Genomic DNA, 20,653 nt, shown 5'->3' on the forward strand with positions numbered 1-20,653 from the left:
CAAACCAGAAGTGTAAAAGCCTCAGGACTATCTTGAGAAAAAATTAGACAATATTCGGGTTTCATCTCTCCCTGGAGGTCAGCTGCTACGATTTCCTATTACAAATGACTGAGTCATAAAATGGATACATTATTCGAAGAAGACAATCAGCTAGTCATTGGACTACAAAAGCTAGTAAATTTCTAAACAGGATTTTCCCTTGGGATCCTCTAAGATTCTGCATATTTTCAGTTCTAACTTGTCGCTATCTGTGATTACCTTAAATATGACGTATATTTTAAAAAGTTATTTTTCCTGACTTATTAGTGATACTTGCTACAGTAAGATTTCAAGGCCTTTTATAAATATATTTATAAAGCAAAAATTCTCCTAAGTTACATGAGGTTCCAAATTCTATTTAAAAAAAAAAAAAGACGAACTCAAATTAAAATCAATTCAGCATCTACACTGGCCACATCAACACTGAGAAAAAACTCCCAGGTTTACTTTGTGGGAAGTGCCATTTACTATCGGACAGTGAAACTTTTTACAACAGGTCCTTAAACTATAGGAAAATGTCCCCAGGGCTCTGGCTTAGAAGGTTTAATTATTAGCTTTAAAATAACCTGACTGTCAGCAAACATGCTGTTAATCCAACCAGGGAAAAGAAATGTCCAAATGTCCAATCCTTTTCTTTCAACCAATGTCAGGCTGAAACCAAGGTTTTCCACATACAAGTTTGATGCTTCAGTTTTAAGTGTTAAATGTGCCACCGTTCCTGCCTGTGACTTTTGGTTAAGTCACAGTTTCACTCTTAACTTGTCCCTTGTAAACAAACTAATGGCATAGTTTTCGAAGAGCTACTCCAACAGTTGGTAGACAATTCCAGTAAACAGTATGTAATTTTTCCCCAAGAATGCTCTCGTTTAAGTCTTCATCATAAACTGTTCTCTCAGCAACGAAGAGAGAAGAGTGGGCAAACACCAAAGTTTCTTACTTATTGGAAAATAGGATTTTTCTTTCACTATAGAACAAAATTTAATTTTGAAACATGTGGCTGAGATTGGTTCTCCCAGTTTGCTCAGTGAGCTCTTCTGCTATTATGCTTGAAGCACAACTTAAAGGTGGGGAAAAAAAGAACAATTAACATGTTCAATCACATAAAACTAAGGACTGAAAACCACAAAAGAAAACAGCAGCGTGTGTATACTGGAGCGGAGAACATTTCATCAAATTCACAGCCTCATCCAAAGAGCACATTTGGGGGTAATGGGAAAAATGAAAATGATTTCGGTTTATGACAAATCATGGTTGTTTAAAATTAACTATGGAAAAAGAGCAACAATAAAATACCTGGCAGAACGGGCCCCCAGACTGAAGCCCACGTAGCCCTCTGCGGGCAGAGAATCATCGCCCAGTTCCTTAAGGTCCTGTGGCCCAAGATACTTGTCAGTGTCCCCTGTCATCGCATCTTCACCTGCGGATATACAAAGCAAGCCGACGTCAGAAGCTTCCCTTTTGAAGACGTGTCCATGGTGAAGAAAACTGCTCCTCTGGTCATTAGCAAGTCACCCATTTTCACATATTCACTTCCCCCAGCCCCTGGATAATATTTGTAACTGCCATTTAGAAGGAAAAAGTATAGACAGAGGTTAGTTCATAATTTCAAGAGCGAATTTAAGTAGCAGAAAGAGCCCTTGGCATTAAGCAACAATTTAAAAAAATTTCCCCCAACACCTTCACCCCTACCTCAAACCCCAGCCTACCAAAAAGGTAGATCTGTTATGTCCGCTCACGTTCTCCTGACCTGACCATGATGAGGGCAGCTTGTTTGAATGGACCTGGGTTGCAAAATAAGAGGCACCTCTTCCTTACCGTTCCGGAAATTATATATGGGAAGGGAGCGAACTTTCTTTAAAATGGTCTTCTCACACCCAGGATTTCAATTGGCTTTTTATGTAAGAAAGTAAGTAGCAAGTTATTTAATCTGAACTGTAACTGCTCATCCGGGAAACCTTGAAACACATTAATTTCACACTGTTTCGAAATCTATCACATTAACAACTCAGTCCAGTTGCCCATATAGCTTGAACCCTGCTGGGAAAGCAGCTCTGCCTTCCCTGGAGATCAAGCTGGGGCGTCAGCAGGTTGAAAGAAGGACTATACAAATTGTTCTTTAACCGTCTATACAAAGAGTTAATTGCGTAAAATACTTTTACTAGCTACACATGCATAACATGACCTCACGCGGAAAAACCACATTCCAGGAGTGACAGGGCAGGTTTTCCAAATGCCTTTTGCCCTCTGGGACGTTTCCCATCCTTCTCAAAACGTAGCACTGGCTGTGGAAAAGTTCCTTTCGCAAACAGGCAAACCCTATCTCCTTTTCATGACTTATGTCCTCTTTCCGGACACCAGCTTGGCTGGCCGAGCAACATTCAAAGGCATGTATGTTATGTTTTCTCCAAGGTAAGTGATTTCACCCACTCCAGCTACATTTTCCAATCCTCCATTCAGTACCATTTATAATTTCCACTCATTTCAAACTCAGCAAACCACAAGAGCTCAGCTTTTAAACTACCAATCAAGTCTAAAAATACACTATCAACTACCGTTTTTGCAAATGTAAAAACTAAACAGATCAACTTTCTACTGCCACCCGGTACCAAGGGATTATTTTAAGTAACTCTGTACAGCTGGGCTATTTGCACATTCACTACCTATGAAACAAAAACAGCACACACCAAGTAGGACTTAAAGAAAGAGCTTACTCTGTGGTAAAGCCATTTCCACCAGGCTGGGCTGATCAAGTGTTTCACTGATGTTTCCAGGAATTCCTTAAGCAGTGATTTAGAATCTAGCTCCAAATCAGCCCAAACAAACCAATCCCTGGGTTGGATCCACCGTCTTCACCACCACCTCTGAGTTCCTCTCAGCATCTCCGTCTCCTTGTAGGCAACTGAGGAATTACACATCTTTTCCTACTCATCAGTGTTCAGTGATTTTCAATAGTTCAGATGAAGAAAAAAAAAAAAAAGAACAAAATCTGGCTACATTTAATTGAGATTAAGATCCTTTTTGATCACTCCGCAGACATCCTTTTAAAGCTCCTTCTGATTGGATTAAAAGCTCCTCTGGCAAGCCTCTAGCAGGACCGAATGGTGACATAAATGCAAGCCCTGGAGTTATTTGTATGTAAATATGAGGACTGCTCCAGTGTAGACTTTCGGTAATTTGATACCAATGCCCGGTGCCTACCCGGGTAACCGAGACAGCCTTAAGCCTAGGGAGGGCCAGCGAGCTACTGCATGTAATTGGGGGGCGACTCTTCTCCGACACACGAAAGAAGAAACGGCCAACCCAGGTAGAGGGAAAACAGAGGGAGAAAACAAAGAATTGGCCTGGGCAGGGAGTGGCAGGCAGCTCCAGGCAAACTTTAACTTTGTTCTCAGCTGGGAACACCAGGAGCCTGGGTTATTTATGGTCCCTGTCAGGTGGAAGGAGGGGGGAAAAAAGAGAGGGAGGGAGGGCCTGCCCTTGAGTTGAGGTTGTGAAACTGCGGGCAGAGGGAGGCAGCAGTGATTCCCACAGCAATCCAAGAAGTGCTTGAGAACGCACTCATCACTGGGGCTTTTTATGCAGAGTTTGAGGAAAGGAGTAGGGGGAGAGACACTCTGGTGAAAGGGAGTGGGTGTTCTGCTTTTTTTTTTTTTTTTTTTTTGGTACGTATTCTTATCAAAGGAACTAACTGGCCCTCCCTCCTGGGGAGGTCTGCGCAGACGGGGCGAAGCGGAGGGGGCTGGGGTTGGCCGGGGAGGTCTCTGCTGCGAGGGGCGGAGGCAGCGAGGGGCTTCCGCTCCGTCCCTGCGCCCTTACACCCCTCCCTCTCCCGGGGCTCCTGGCCTCCCTTCTCGGTTGCTCCACCCTGTTTCTGTTGGCAGCGGACGAAGAACCTAGCGGGACTCCAGCATCCTCCATCTGGGTACACTGGAGAGGCAATTTCAGTGGCTTTTTCTCAGGAGAGCTGGAGAATTGGGCTAGAAAGTGCAAAGGGGTTTGAGATTACCTTGAGAAAGTAAGTGCTTTGCCGTTCTTTTTCATGATGTGGCCTCTATCTCTTGGATTGTTACCTACATATACAGAAATGTGGATCTGTAGAACTGATGAGGTGGGGAACGGATTTGCGGTTCCCAGATAAATGCGTAAAGAATGACTTATCCAGCATTAAGACGATGTGACACCTGGTGCTTTAATTTGATCGGCCTAGCTGTAAGCAACGTTGTAAATACACAAATAGAAGGGAAGCCACGTATAATGCCTGGTACATACGGAAAAATATTCCAAAAATAATACAAACATAAGAAAAAGAATCACTTCCAACTCTGTAAAGAACAGAAGGGGAAGTTGTGGTTAAAATGGAGAAAATCTCTGAAAGTTAATCTGTTTTCCACATGCCTCTCTCTGGCCCTCCTCCACACTGATCCTGCCCTTCCGTTATCCCCAATTCTTTCAGTCCCTAGAATTCCTGAAAATCTTTAGACTTTGAACCACTGCATACACTGTACTCCCTAATGGGACCTTTACTCCTCTTCTTTACCTGAGGAACTTCTCCAATCTTTGACTCTCTCTAGAACTCTCCCAACCCTCTACTCACCATCCTAAGTTAGGTGTCCCCAACAAGGGCTTCTCTTACCAAAGTGTATCGCCAGCAAAAACATCTGCTTGTCCCTCCCACTGGACACTGAGAACCCAAACCAGGAACCCAAAATTTTCCTGGGCCTGCCATATTGTAAGTGCTTGATAAAAAATTTTTGGAATCGCTGATTGCTTTTGGTAAAGAGGTTAGTGGTTTCACTTTTTTCCCCACTCACATGCCACAACTTTGTACTCTCTTGGCAAGTCAAGCTGGATGATGGTATACAGTAAAATTACGTTTCTATTCTTTTTCTATACATCCTTCTTAGGCTTCAGAAATGGTCACTACAAAACCAAAAGAAGCCCAGAGTTAAGAAGGAGGTGGGAGCTGTCAATTCATTTGGCCAAGATTAATTAAAATAGTCCTACCACTATTAAGTCATAGTCATCACATAATTATGCATTTATCATTTTAGAATGGTGGAAACATTTCTTAAAAGGCATGGAATTCAGAAAAAAAGGCAATGCTGTTATTTTAATGCAGTTTTGCATAGTAGGTGCCCTGGATGCAAATTTAAGCTTCATCACTTACTGATGAGGTGACCTTCGGAATACAGTTTACTCTGAATCACAGTTTCAGCCTCTACTAAACTGGGGTAACAACTCTGCCTCTATCCTAAGACCTCCTGGGGGAATGAAATGATATAATGCACAAAGAAAGGGTCTAATCAGCACTGTTAGTGTTATTCAGGAACACAGCTTTCTTTAGTGTGCAAACATCCGAATGCATGAATCATGTAGACAGTATTTAAAATGCTTCTATTGATAGTGATGAAGGCAAAATTCCCCACAGCAGCTCACATCTCTACTCTCCAATGCCTAACACAGGGTCTGGTTCATCACAGGCATGCAACAAATATTTGTTGACTGACTAAATGAATGAATGCAACTAGCTCACTCTCATTGCAATAAACAAAATATTCTATAATTATTGTACAGTAAGTACAACATACCACTATACCAAACATTAGAAAGGTATGAGATGACCTGTATTGAGTGTCTTATTAACTGCACATTCTATAATCCGAAAATATTTTGATTAGTAGTGGCTTCTGACCAACAGGTACAAAGGTGGATAAGCCAACAAAAATAATTCTATGAATGGACAACACTCATACAATTTCAAATACATTTAGTTAAAAAATATATATTACCAAAAAACACATTTTCACTTACTAAGTACTTGTGTGGGTTTATGTTTCTTAGAAGTGTTTGGTGCAGGGGAGTAACCGTTGTGTTAAAGATAAAGGTGACTATTTTCTGGCAAAGAGGGTGTGGTAGCTGGTGTTGAAGATGCCCTCTCCACCCCATCCAATAAGCCAAGTCTCCCTGTATCCATGCCTTGTGGACTGCCCTTATTTAAGTCTGGGCTGGCTCAATTTTTGAACAATAAAATGCAGGGGAAGTGATTTTACATGACTTTGAGTTCAAAGACGCCTTGCATTTTTGGCCTGAGTCTCTTTAGAACACTTGTTCAGGGGAAGTCAATCCCAATGCAAGAAACCTGACTACCACGAGGTCCCTTGTATAAAGGTGTAAAGCAAGGCAAGCTAGCCGTATGGAGAGGCAGCACAGAGAGAGATGCCAGTCAGCTCTCAGCTGTCCCAGCCACCCCAGCTGAGGTGACAGACCCTTGAATGATGGCGCCACATTGAACATCCCGCCGTGTTACTCCTGCCTCAGCTAATCTCTGACTGCTGTCTTCTGAAAGAGCTCAAGAACCCAGCTCAGCCCCGTTAACTTGTACCACCATGGGAGATGATGATGATAAATTAAACCACTGAGTTTAGAGGAGGATTGTGACCTTGTAGTAAGTACAGGGAACAGAGGGGAATGAGAAATGACAAGCTCCAAAGGTAAGGCAGAACGGTCACTCGCTGGTTGGTTAATGCATCCATAATCAATCAGAGTTAGCTCCGCAATGCATTATATGGCTGATTAGTGTGAAGTCCGGGAGAAGCACCCCGGCAAATGCCGCTAGAGGAGGCCTCACTATTTGGGGTGGACTTTATGCCTCTCAAAATTATGAGCACTGAGGTTCTTACTGAGAATCCATTTCTGACAATAAAATACCAGAGGCTGGAAAATGTTTAAAGAGGAACACAAAACACACCAATCCACCAATGGTGAATCCCACCATTCACCAAATAAAAGGCATTTCACTTCAACTTCCCAGCTAGCCCCTCTTCCTAGTCCTAACCCTCCTATCATGACTAGATTAAGAGAGGTTTCCTGGACTACAATCCACCTTTCAAAGATCTGTACACTTTGTCTACCAGGAAATAATACAAAATAGAATGAGGGACAAAGTAGTGAAAGACAGAAAGGGAATACATTAAATGATCATCAGGACTGTGGTTGGTCAAATAGGTGTCTCATTCCCTCTTAGACTCCGTGAGGTCCAGTGTCAGTACATGGGGGAATACACCTAACCCAGATTCCTTGCAATCTTTCACTATGCCCACTAATAATTTTTTAATGCTGCAAAAATGAAACAGGTCTTGGCTTAATATTGAAAAATATTTTCATGCCCCAAGAGTTTCTTCCCTCTCTTTTTTCTTTCTTCTTCTTCTTCTTTTTTTTTTTTTTGCATATAATTTTCTTTTAATCTTTTCCATCTTAAGATCATCTCTAAGGAATACTTTTGTTTCTTTTCAAGGGGTTGAAAGTTGTTTTCCCAACTAGCTGGAGACTAGAATAATAAACAGTGTTCCTTAAGGTAACTATACCAAATTATATTGTCAGAACTTTGGTCTGAAGTGCTTAATTCCTTTGATGTGAAATGCAGAATTCCCTCTAGGTATGCACTTTGTAAAATTATAAAGTTGAAAATAATAGTACAAAACAGCTCTAAATAAATTGATAGTAGAAAACCGCGAAATGACATGGGATTTTAAAAAAACCTAGATTAAAAAGAATAAAGAGGAACATACTCTCTATAGTCTAATGAGTAGGAGTTGATTACTTAATAGAACTCAGCAAATAGTCTTGCAGACAAGCAGTTAATGATCAGAATTTAGAAGACAAATTTACTGTGCTTATTTGAAAAAAAAAGGTGATTTTTTTTTGATCATCATGTGGCAAAGAGCAGAAATGAAAACCTTTGGGAAAAGAAATCCTTCAGCCGTGTCTCATCTACATTACAGAAGAGCAGACTAAGATCACATCATTATCATCAACACCAATATTTATTGAGCATTTACTATGTTCTGGGCACTGTTTGGTGCTTTTAAAGTATTATTTCATTAATTCTCACAGCAACCTTATAGAATTGTTTGTTTCAAGATAAAGAGAACCCAGTTCACAGTGATGGAAAAAAATAGGTCAAGGTCACTTAGAACATGGGGAAAACTGGATTCAAAATCAGCTGGTTTGACTACAGAGCCCTACTTGTAGCTACTGCAATACTCTCTGCTATTGAACAAATACTACAAGTCAGCTCCACAAAGGCAAGCTTTTGTCTGTTTTGTTCCATATCCAGTGCCCAGAACAATGTCTGGCACATAGTAGGTGCTCAATACATATGTGCACTGAAAGGTCAGTGATTATGGGGAAGGGAACTATATTGGAGCAAGAGAGAGGGAGACTTACTTTTCACCGTAAACACTTGTACCTTGGGAATTTTATACCATGTGCATCTATCACCTATTCAAAAAATGAATAAAATTAACAAAACAAAACACATGGACTGCAGGTAAGTCATACAGGCTGTGTGTCCCATACACCAGAAAAGGTATTTTGACATACATCAGTCTGCCAGGTAGATAATAAGTTGTGTATGTGCACCAGCAAGTATCCAGAAAACACGGTGAGAAAATAATATGGTGTTCAACCTTACTTGCCTCTTTAAGAGATGGAAGAGAAGAGATGGAATAAGAGGCAGGAAGAGGAAGATGTGCATTATTGATGTGGTACTTCTGGTAGCTTCCCAGTGTTCTAAAGCGTGATTCCCAACCTATAGGATGCATTAGAATCACCTGAAAACTTGCATTTCTAACAATGCAAATTCCCAGGTGAATCTGATGCTGCTGGTCCAGGGACCGCATTTTGAGAACCACTGGGTCTAAAGGCTCCTTACAAATAAATGACAGTGACCTAATGGCAGTATTGATTCTCAACAATTCAGTGTCCGTTTTCCTAGTGGCAACTGTGAACATAACCAAAGTATCAGCTTCAGCAACTGAGTTCCTGAACGAGCACAGTATTTCTCAAATTTCAAGGTCTGTATTTTATCACCTGGGGACCTTGCTAAAATGCTGATGCTGATTCCACCGGTCCTGAAATTCTGTGCGTATGACAAGCCCCCAGGTGACGTCAAACCACACTTGGAGTGGTGAGACGGTACAGCCCTGGGCTACAACCTACCTTAGGAGTCAAGCCAACTACTGCCTTTGAGGCATTTAGTCTCTAGTAGAGAAGTTAAGACCAAGACACAAACAATAGCACAAATGCTGTCCTCCTCCTGCTGGCTGGGATTTATTTCGTGCTTTGAATGTGCAAGGCATTGTGCTAACTGAGCATTTCATATGCACAGCTCACTGAATCCTCAATCCTAGGAACAGGTACTATTATTTCCAGGTTATAGATGAGAAAAACAGATTCAGAGAGGTTCCGTTACTTGTCAAAACTCACACAGCTAGTTAGCGGTAGAGTCTAGATTAGAACCCACGCAGTTAGGATGCAGAACCCACCCTCTTCCCTATCACACCACGGGGGCAGAGGGTGTGCAACGGAAGTTACAAAGCAGTACCAGAGCCCAAAGGACAAGGGCGGCACGTTGGACCGCGGAGATCTGGTAGATGCTGAGTGGAGGGTGTGTGAGTAAAGACGGGGAGAGAAGAGTAGAAACAGGCAGTTGGCCATTCCTGGCCAGAGGATGCATCCCAAGGGAAAGAGCAGGAAAGCTGGAGAACAGCGAGCAGCCAGCTTTACGAAAGTCACAGGCAACTGAGTTGTAGGAAATGGGCTGGCTGGGTCACATGTCAGGGCCTGTGAAATTGGATTCTAGAATAACATTGCCATCCAAGTAACAAGAAACATACATCCCTCAGTGGGTAACAATACAACGACTATGCCAAGTCACGTTGTTTTTTTGTTTTTGTTTTTAAACTGGGGACCTAAACTCAAAGCTCTCCGTCTTCCTCCCGTGCTCTGCTGGCCTAATTCTAACCCTACACCAGGAAGCAGGACACAGAGCGGTATCCACCTGATCAAGAGGGACTACATTTACTGAGCACCCAGTCAATTACATGCTGGTCACTGTTCTAAATGCTTTACGTGTATCATATTTTTTCATCTTCACAGCAACTCCATGCTATTATTAACCCCTTTAGAGACAAAGGAGACTCAGCATATTTTATTTTTCGAAGGTTCAGATAAGGAACATAAAAATACAGGTGATCTTTTTAAAATAAGTAATTTTGAAGAGAAAGTTTTCTATCAATTCAAAACCTTAATAATAAGATATATATCTCCCCTAATGTTTACACAATAAATTCTCATCATCAAGAATCCAAATGACTGTATTTGCTCACATGTCTTTTCCCTCAATTTCCTGGTATTTGCACACTCAGAAAAGCAAAAAAGCAGGAGTAGGAAGGAGGAGAGCTATTGGGGGTATTGGGACACTGAGCTCACTCTAACCTGGAGTCACACAATAAATAATGGGAAAGCTACCTAGATTCCAAATCTGCATGCATTTCACCTTTCACTTTGCAGTTTGGAGCAAGAACTTGTATTAAGCAAGGTCTCCTGTGAATATTCTGAGAAACTGCTAAAAGGAAGGAGGTGACATGCAGACGACGGAGTTGTGCCACATACTCCAAGAGGCTCCTGTGTGTGCACGGGCACTTCCGGGTTGGACTGGAGAAGCGGGGACTCCATCACCTCTGAGTAAGCCCCAGGTGAAGAACGCAGTGAGCCTCTCTCCTGCCCCCTCTGCCCTCCACCTGCCCTGAAGTCAGGAGTGAGCAGGTGCTGGTGCCTTCACTTTAACCCTTTGTTTTCCAGCATCTCCGGGAGCCAGTTGGTTGTCCTTTCAAAACATAAACTAAGTTCTGGAATATACTATTTTCTTGCTTCCCTTCTCAAAAGATGGGAGGGCAATGGGGTAAGCTGAGAAAATGACTAGATGAGTAACGGGTGACCGAGGTGGTCTTGAGAAGACCAAAGAAGCGTGTGTCATTTTAAGGGACTCGGGTACCTCTCGTGGGAGGGCCAGCTGCTGTGTCCTTTCTCTCCTTCCTCTAACTCCAGGTGCTCCCAAGATGCTGGCTTCATAGGTGGCCAAAAAGGAAATGGGCTTAAATGGCAAAGTTTGCACATTTCTTAAGCAGTGATAGAAACCAGTTGCTGTTATCCCACAAAACAGACCACTCTTTCTGCTCCGGCTGATTCTTTTTTTTTTTAAAGAGTACGAAGTCAATTTGGTTCTTTCCTCTTAAATGTTAGTCTGTTCTTTGTGGCTAGATGTGCTTCTTTTTAAAAACTCTATAGCAGTTTACTGTTCCTTAATCCAGGCTAGATATAGTCACTAAAGGAAGCACGCATGACTCAGTGTTGGAACCTTTCCAGATGCAGCAACGAAAAAAACGTCCCCTGTGTTCTCGGTTGGGTTAATAAACAAACCCATCCCAGAAAGGGAAAAGAATTCTGCGTCTTTCCCGTGAAGAGGTAGAAAAAGACAACGTTGGGACAGACACTATAATTTTTTCCTATTTTTATCAGTACTCCTTGACCCTAATCCAGAAATTACCCTCAGTCATCTAAGATTAGACGTTACACTGACTTAGTCAAATCAACACTTAAGACCAGAGACAGGAGGCCGGTAGAGAGGCGTACAAGGTCACTTACACTGTTCTCGTTATCTGAAAATCGATGTCACTTTTAAAGGTTAGACAATGAGTAAATTCCTAGCCACACACTAGCTCTGTGAAATCAGGCACTAAAACAGTTCTTACCTACAGAGAAATTAGGTTGCTAAATTCAAGATGGCCGTGTTGTGCCAGCTGGTTCCTTCTGTTCATTCTTTCTCAGCTATATATATGTCTAGATGCAACCCCACATCCAGACCTCATTGGTCTTGGCTCTACATCACGCAGGTGTATAAGGACCATGTGTGCAAAGCAGGAAGACCCTCGCTGTCCCCAGGTGTAGCAGTACCAGTGTTATGTGCCCTTTGTGGGTGAGGATTTGGCCTCTTCCTTCCCTTATACCCAAACTCCTTTACACTGTGCACAGCAACAAACACCTGTTACTGGTTTGTTTTATGTTCCCTGTCTCTACCTAATCAGTGTGGACATACAAGGTCAAGCCAGGCCGGGCCTGTTGACCGTTCTCATCCTCACTGAGCTTCTGGGCCCGGTGGTCAGCCCACCCCTTCGCGTTTGTAACATCTGCCCCTGCTTCTCCAACCGCTCCTGTTCCAAGCCCTCCTCCGCTCACTACCCCCCGACCCCCTGGCCATTCTCAGTGCTGATGCTCCCCGCTCTCACCCTCCACTTTCTTCTTTTCGGAGTAAGAATCCCAGTGTGGGGCAGGGGTAGGGGTGGCCAGATGAGGACCCTACTTCTGCATGAAGCAGGTCAGACCTTCCAGGTAGATGGGCAGAGACTGAAATAATCGGAACTGAGGCAGAAATCCTATTCGAAATTACAACTTGTTTTGGGCAAATGAAAAGAGCACCTATGGTTTTTGGTGAATAAATGCGTTTCATTCCCTCCACCTCAGAATTCTAACAATTCCTGTCCCCACTCATTCTGCAGGCTACTCCTCTGTCATGGCTTCTTGGAGAAAAAATATATATATACTCACACTACATTAGAGCTACTCTATTCTGTGTTTATATCCGCGATGTCATGGATGTGGCAGCTGTTGAGGTCACCAGGGATCCCCAAACTGCCTGTGCTCATCTGACTGTTCCTTCCATGGTGCCCATGGGAACCCACTCTTCTGGGTTTCTCCCTCCACCGTTCACCACGCCCTCTTCATATTCTCTAGCATTCCTCTTCTAAAATGTCAGCGTGCCTGGAGTTTTCTAGAACTGTTCCCCCTCCTCCCAGCACCCTGTCCTGGGGTCCTCTTCCAGGCCAGTGCCTGGCTCCCCTGCTTCATGCCCAGCTCCTCTGTGGTGTCCTCTGCTTCCTGTCCCTGATGCTGTGACCAAACACTTTCCTGAACTTAGAACACTGGTTTCCAGTCCCCACCCTTCTACCCACCCCAAATCTCTGCTTGTCCACATTCCGTCTGTTCTGTAAAACACTTCCCTCTTGAGGGCTTCAGAAATCTCCCTTTCTTTTGCATTTCCTTATCTGTTCTCTTACAACATCTCATTGAGTAGAAAGTGGAAAAAACCAAATTCCAGTTTCCTTGGCTATGTGAACCTGAACAAATACCTTAAACTCTTTGAGCCTCAGAATTCTTAATGTAAATCAGGACTATTACAACTTTAAATTAGGGCTTTGAATTAGGACTGGCTGTATATTAGGAGTAATGAAAGTACCACTGATGCTCTCAACTACTTCGAGAAAATTAAGCAAGATAAGGTGTCTTGTAACTAACATTCCCTGAGATCTCTGGGCTAAACTTAATACACGATCTCATTTAAAACCTAGAATAATTCAATAGTTGTGGGGCCCTTACCTGAATTACCAGGCACCATGGATGTCAGAGTAGAGGTTAAAGAGACAGATTTGAGTATCAGCCCCTGCCTTGACTTGTGTGATCTGGATCAAGTTCCTTAACCTTGCTGAAACTGATTTTCCACATCTATAAAATGCGAATACCAATGGCTCTAACCTAGAGGGTCACCACAAGGGTTAAATGACATCATGCATGAAATGTACCTAGTTTAATGCCCAGCACATAAGGGCTCAATAAATGGTAAGTACCCTGTTTATGATGTTGAGAGTGTCCATTTATAGGGAATCCTGTGGAGGGACAGAGACACAGGGAAGTGTGTGGAGGTAAGCCAGTGGGTACACTCACTCCCCCATGAATGAGGAACTATATGTGTATTTCCCAAGTGCCATGACAGTGCTAAAGACGGCTTGGCTCTCATAGAGCTAACAGTCTAGTTGGAAAGAAAATAAAATTAATCACAAGGTGGCCAACTAGAGCCTGGGCAAAATTCAGCCTACTGCTTATTTTCGTAAATCAAGTTTTACTGTCACCCAGCCATGCCCATTTCTTTGGTTAGACATTGTCTCCGGCTGCTTTTGGGTTACAAAGGCAGAGTCAAATAGTTGGGTGGAGACCACATGGCCTGAAAATTTGAAAATAGTAACCACTGGCCCTTTTCAGAAAAAGTTTGCTGCCCTCTTCAATTAATGACTAATATGTTGAGATGAGTATTAGGAAGAAATAAAAAAATTTGATTGAGAGGAGAATGGAAGACTAGAAAAGGGGTAGCCAGGGGCCACATCACACAGGATTTATTGACTATGGAAAGGCCCTGAGTTGTATTCCAAGTGCCTTGGAAAGTTTTAATTTTAGTTTTGTATTTGGAAGGTTTATCTGTATTATTTAGATGTGGTGGCTCCTTTTATCAAGAAATACAGCAAACCTGCAGATGAGTACATACAATGTAAACCAACATTTTAACAGGTTGTTTTAAAATAAATATCATATAGGTTAAGAAATAGGACATTGGCACCTCAGCGGCCACCTACCACATTCCCATCCCCATCACAGCCTCTTCCTCCCTCCTCACGGTCATCACTTTTTTATGATATTCTTTTCCTGGCTTTTTTATAGCCTCAATATCTAATTTTATAGTCCTAGCTTAATGCTACCTGGTTTTGATGAATTCTGTTGTCTTTGCATGACCTACAACCCAGCAACTACAATCTTGGAATTATACCCTACAGAAATGTACATTTATGAACGTACACCGGGAAACATCTATAAGGTTTGTAGCAGCTTTGTTTGCAAGAGCCCTAAACTGGGAACAACTCACATTTCCATCAGTGGTAGAATGGATAACTTAATTATGATACAGGCATATTGAATATTATATAGAAATGAAAACAAGTGAACTATAATTATATGCAGCAACATGAATGAATCTTAAAAACATAGTTATGAGCTTGGGACGGTTTTAAGCTGGGAAAGGGAATAATGCGATCCAATTTACATTTTTAAAAGATCTCTGAAGATGCTGTGCAGAAAGCCGAGTCTGGGGGGCAGAGGAGAAGCGGACACACACAGAGAGGCTCCTGCAGTATTCCGGGGAGGGGTGTCGGCAGGTGGGATCAGGGTGGTGGCAGCGGGGAGAAGAGGGATGTGGGATGGTTTCTGGAAGCAGAGCTGGCAGGACTTGCTGATGGACTGGCTGTGAGTAGTGAGAAAAGGGAGACTGCACAGAACCACAGGGTTTGGCTTGGGTGATGGAGCCATTTCCTGAGATGGAGAAGGGCGGGAAGAGAGTGTTTTGCGGGGTATGTTTAGGATGAGTTAAGATATCTCTGAGACTCTAAATGGAAACGTCAAGTACAGAGCTGGGTAAATGGGCAGTGTGGCTGAAGATCACTAAACAATTCCAATTCCAAAGACAGGCGACCCGAAGTAGGACTGACTCTTTTAGAACAGATGCCTCTGTCTCTGTCCAAAGATCTTTTTCTTTAGCTGGAAATTCTTTTAGATTCACTAACTTCTCTGAGATGCAGATGCCCCTTGGGAGAATCATTATAAACCTGTTTATTGATTCAATACAGAGCCTCGGGCTGTCTCAGAAGAAGGGGTTTAATGGAAGGAAACAGGAGCCTGGCAGGCAGATTTTCTCCATCCTGACTGTTCTCAGAGCCTGGAAAACTATCCTCCCCTTGAGTCTCCCTCCACTGTGATGCAGCTGTCCAAATACATGCGGCAGGGCTGCTGTGTGCCGGGCACAGTGCTAGGTTCCGGGGCTACAGCAGAAGGCCTCTGCTTCCGATATTTCACTCTGACTTCATTGCAGACAGCAGCATGCAGTTATGCAATGTCTGATAATAATTTCTACCACATGTGTACTTAGATTCTTACTTTTTCTTTACATATTCAGTGTCTGCATTTGATCCTGTAAGAGATTTTGCAGTCCTCCCAGAAGTGCTAAGTAGCTAAGAGTTAAACAATTCTTCCCAGCAAGGGTTATCTCACCCAGTTGTCTTGGAAACCTGCTTAGTAGAGTCACAGTTCACAGAGCTGCCATTTTGGTTTTTATCTTCTACGGCTTAATTCCAGTTCTCAGTATGCCCCATCTATAGTTCTTTAAACCTATTACTATAACACAACCTGCCAAAATTCTGCAAGCTAAAATAACATTATTATACATTTTTAAATTTTTACAAAATACACTTTATAGGAATTTGCAATTTAAAATCAGCATTGAACCAAAGCCAACGCTGAAGTCTCCTAGGAGGGGGATTCAAACTAGAAGACAACTTGAATCTTAATTCCCCATTTGCTTCTTTGTTTTCCATTTTTCCTCCCTCCCTCCTTCTCTTCCTTCCTCTCTCCTTTGTCTTTCTTCCCTCCCTCCTTCCCTCTTCTCTCTCCCTCTTTCATCTTTTCTTGTCTTTCTTTTTAATTGCAAACTGAATTGCAAAATGTAAGACTCTAAGTGGTACTAGAATCAACATTAATTTTGCATGTATATTAATTTTATATGCATGCAATGCATTTTCTGGGAAAGAAGAAAGAAGAGCATTAAGATATTTGTCCATTGGTCTGGCGCTCCCAGGAGCTCTGCTTACCCAGTGCCTGTCCCACACCCGCGTAAGGCTTATCACCTGCTTTGGATAATTTTTTTTTTTTTTTAGCTTTATCTCCACTGTGCTAATACTTCAACCTTTGTTCTACTCTGTAGCTTAGCTCCATTGTTCTCCTAGGCCATTAACTGATAACATTTTCTAGCCTTGTTTTCCTGAAATTTTTTTCTGCAAGATTATTCCAAACATTCACCTTTACTAAGTTCTTTTTAGTGGACCAAAGAAAAAGGAGAAAGAGGAGGAGAAAGCAAAGAAAAAGGAAAAGAGAAAAGAGGAGGAAAGAGACTATCTTTGCACTGTTCCCTTAATACTCATTTGATTTTTGTAATTGAGGATTAAAATTATATTTTCCCATATTATAAATTCATTCTTCTTTTCTTTCTTGAGGAATACTGGCAGTATATATTACTTATTATTTTTCTTTGCTTTTAAAAGCTGCTGATAGTCTTATCACCTGGGATACTTTAGGGTCTTACTAGTTCTTATAGAGAGATTCACAACATGCTGTGGTTCCATGGAAGTACAATTTGCCTCCATCCATGAGGGCTTCATGAAACAGGCAGCTCCAAGTCAAACTACAGTGGCAAACTGCTGGCAAGACTGCCAGGCAAATGACTCAGAAGTAAATACCATTTAGGGATTCTTGTAGAATTAAAATTTCATAATGATTTGTTGTGGGATTTGGAGGAAAACAGAAATGCTAGTTCATGCAGCAGAGAATAACATAAATACATGATAGGGCTAATTGTGGCTTACTGGAGCTCATGGAAGCAAAATTTAGGGACATTAGCTGACAATAATATTAACATGAGTCAAGTTAAGTATATATTATAACCTCAAAAATATCTTAATCTTCATAGATTTTTAATATCTTCCAATACAATAGCTTCTAAAACAACAACCCTGCTATACTCTGCTTTGATCAGACTGTTTCCTAGAATATGGTGTTTAGTTCTGGCCACCCCAGTTTGAGATGGGTGCAGACACACTGAAATGTACATTGAAGACTGACCATGATGGTAAGGGAACAGTGGAAGGAAGTGGTGATAATTCGTCTGGAGGAGAAAACACTGAGAAGAAATATGAAAAGTGTTTTTAAATATTGGAAGGATTGTTACATGGAAGAGGCATATTTTGCTCTAATTGTGACAAATATATGAGAGCCTGAATCAGTGAGTAAAAGCCTAAATCAATGAAAAGGATGAATAAATGATAAAGAATTTTTAAAGTGAGAGTTGTTTACATGGAACAGGCAACCTGGGAATTAGGGAATTCCCATCATTGAGGCAAAGGATGTCCTAACAGAGGTTCCTCTACAGGTAATTTCAGCACCTGGTGGTTGTTGCTCAGACTGAGTGACCTTTAACCAACCCCTTTTCAACATTAAAGTCTACAACCTTATGAAATCAAAAGCCATTTGATTCCAACAGCCCATGGACACACCCATAAAGCAAGAACCAAGTTTAAAGAAAGATGGACAAAATGAGAATTAAAATTTGCTTATTAAGTTCAAATTCCCAAGCTGAGATAAATCTAAAGTAAGTGATTGCCATTCCTAGTTAAACAGCTAAATGAATCATCTTCCAATTAAGAGATTCAAAATTTCTTTTTTGAAATTAGTTTTTCATATGTATAAGGTTGTTCCATTGTCCATTCAAACTTGGCCTCTCATCCATGCAGCTATTTTGGGATATTCTGTTAGAAACTAACAAATTTTTAGGTCTGTGATTGTCATATTGTATTTCATAATAATTTCATTTGAAAATGTACTTTTGATATCATATTTTGTGTGTATACACATCTTTGTGAGAACATCACTTTTATTTTCTGCACATGAGAAATTACTCTGAAAATGTTTCATAAGAAGGCAGTGAAATATAATATGACATTAAGGCATATTAACTGTAGAGTTCTAAAGATCACAAATATTATCCAGTAAGGGAGAAATGGAGATAAACATAGAGTTGATGTTTTAGAGAAAAAGAAAGAAAAACGATGAGTAGAAGCCTTTAACATTTACCAAAACAACACTTACAAACAATGAGACAGGTCCTTCCAGACTAAATGACCACCAAGACATTAGCTTTTCTAGGCAGGCAGTCCCCAGCCACAGCGCACTTATACTAAGGCAGCCACTAGATATCATAAAAGCTAAAGTGTCCTTGGATCAGGTAGGGTTTCCCAGTCTTTAGGTTTCCAGTGAAATTTGTGCAAATCAAAGAAGGAACCAATAATTGCACTAAGGAAGATTACCTAGAGGCAGAGAAAGGCTAGCTGCACTAAGACTGATCCAAGAGAAAGACACGACCTGAGAGATGGCAAACGGAGAAGCAACAAGACAGAATATCGTTTGACAGAGTCAAGTGATGCAGGAGAGAAACAGAAATATAATACACATTCTACTCTAAGTAAACGTTTCATTATTTCAGTAAAGGTCCAAAATTTGCCATCTTTATTGTATTATTCACTGTAAAAATGCTAGTTTTCCAACGAAACTTTTAAAGATGTCATTCATTAATATATCTATATATCATGACCTGGTCAAATGCATGGGTTTTTAAGTAAAGCAGAAAACCAATAGTTCCTTTTAAACACATGAAGAATAGATATAATCATCTATATTTTTATTTCTTTCATGAAATCAATATTGAAATTTTGTATTTTAAAGGCAGTTTTGTTCAGATTGGGTTTTCATCATTAGTTGAAGATCAAAAGTAGCTTTTACTGCAAAGCTTAGAGTCCATCTTATAATGAACATTTAATCCCTTCCTTATAAACCTTCTCTTCTTTATTTAAAGAAATATTTTAGATGTAAACGTTAATCAGATTTCCATCCCTAGATTTTCTAATGTAAACAATAAAAACATCAATTTTCTGCTTAACAGAACCCAACAGAAAGAAAGTAATTCAGGTAATTAGTGACACTTGTATTTTCAAGTTGGAAAATGGGTTCAAAGAGAGGAGATTCAGAGACTAAAAGAAGATGTTCAGTGATACCAAATACATGTTGTTTAAATGACACAGTTATTAATAATCAGAAGGTAAAATGAAAAGTTAGTAACTCAAGGAAGGGTTACATTTCAGGGATAAGAAATGGAAGATAAAGTTGGTAGTTAAATTTGATCACAATAAAAATTTGCAAATACCTTCTTCAACATCTGAGATATATTCGCCATCACTGAGCATTTCAGGGGCATTGGCTTTACGAACTGCATGATTTAAGTGAACAGTGTAAGTGTGAAAAATGCATACTCTTGATACTACAACAAAACATATCAATGCTTCTAAAAACATTTTCGCAATGAACTTTCTTCTGGAAACAAAGACACAGTCACTCTCTGTACTATGAATACAAAGGAGGTTTTCCTACCTTCATCATCAGACATATCAAGAACTTCATTCATTGTTTCTGGAACATTCATTTTGTGCTTCTCTATGACAGTCTAGTAACAACAACAACAACAACAACAAAAAGCAGTCACGTTAGTGTGAGCAGACTGCACATTTTAATGAGATTATTCATTTCTTTCTAAAATAATCAGTTGGTTTATTGTGGGGCTTATGTGTTGAATATCCTGAAGTCCCCACGGATAAAATGACATCAGAACCGGCCCACAGTAGCACTAAGGTCCTCTCATATGCACAATAGAGAATGAATACAAGGTGCAAGAATTCTAGTGGCATAACACACCAGCTTAAAAGATGTAGGTTCCTAATAAAGCTTTTCAAAGGAAAAGAGAAGGGAGATACTGCCTCTCTTAGTCCACTGCTATACTTTTTCATGGTCTGATGAACCTGCCAACCCACTTCAGTAAAAGTCTTGGCTGAATAAGCCAAATGAACGGCAAGCAGTATGTCTTTACTGCTTGTGCCAAGCCAGCCACTTACTTTGTTTTCTCCTCCTATGCGTATGTTAATTCCTAGAATAAATCAACATATTAAGATTCCACAAATTATATAATTTTTACAGCTCTGTGTATGCAGAAAGTATTTTAGAGGTAATGCATTTTCACCATAATTTAAACCTCCACAAACTTTTAAAGAACCATATATTACAGAGCAAAGACCTTTCTGAATCTTTTACTTGCTCTTTGATGACTTTTTACCTATATAGATGTTATCCATCCAAAAGACACTGACAGGATTACTTGTTAGAAAATACTAATGACTTCATGTATTTTAGTTTAAAATGAGTCTTCTTTTAATCTGGTCATATGAAAGACTAATGGTACCAA

General features: G+C 40.9%; 1 protein-coding gene across 8 annotated transcripts in view; it reads right to left on the reverse strand.

Annotated features, from left to right (window-relative positions):
• The window catches only part of ANK3 (ankyrin 3), a 472,635-nt gene that overhangs the window by 96,697 nt on the left and 355,285 nt on the right, over nucleotides 1–20,653 (reverse strand). For 4 of the 8 annotated variants that reach the window (XM_074374055.1, XM_074374054.1, XM_074374052.1 and 1 more), the window contains exons 22-25: nucleotides 19,789–19,861; nucleotides 19,565–19,627; nucleotides 8,266–8,319; nucleotides 1,333–1,456 (exon numbers count right to left, since the gene is read on the reverse strand). In XM_074374055.1, coding sequence (XP_074230156.1) covers nucleotides 1,333–1,456; nucleotides 8,266–8,319; nucleotides 19,565–19,627; nucleotides 19,789–19,861 — 314 coding nt within the window. Of the gene's footprint in view, nucleotides 1–1,332; nucleotides 1,457–2,750; nucleotides 3,431–8,265; nucleotides 8,320–19,564; nucleotides 19,628–19,788; nucleotides 19,862–20,653 lie in introns of those variants that run through there. The other 4 variants (XM_074374057.1, XM_074374056.1, XM_045518784.2 and 1 more) reach the window with 3 other exon arrangements.

Source organism: Camelus bactrianus, chromosome 11 (assembly GCF_048773025.1).
Source record: "Camelus bactrianus isolate YW-2024 breed Bactrian camel chromosome 11, ASM4877302v1, whole genome shotgun sequence".
Classification (NCBI taxonomy): Eukaryota; Metazoa; Chordata; class Mammalia; order Artiodactyla; family Camelidae; genus Camelus; species Camelus bactrianus.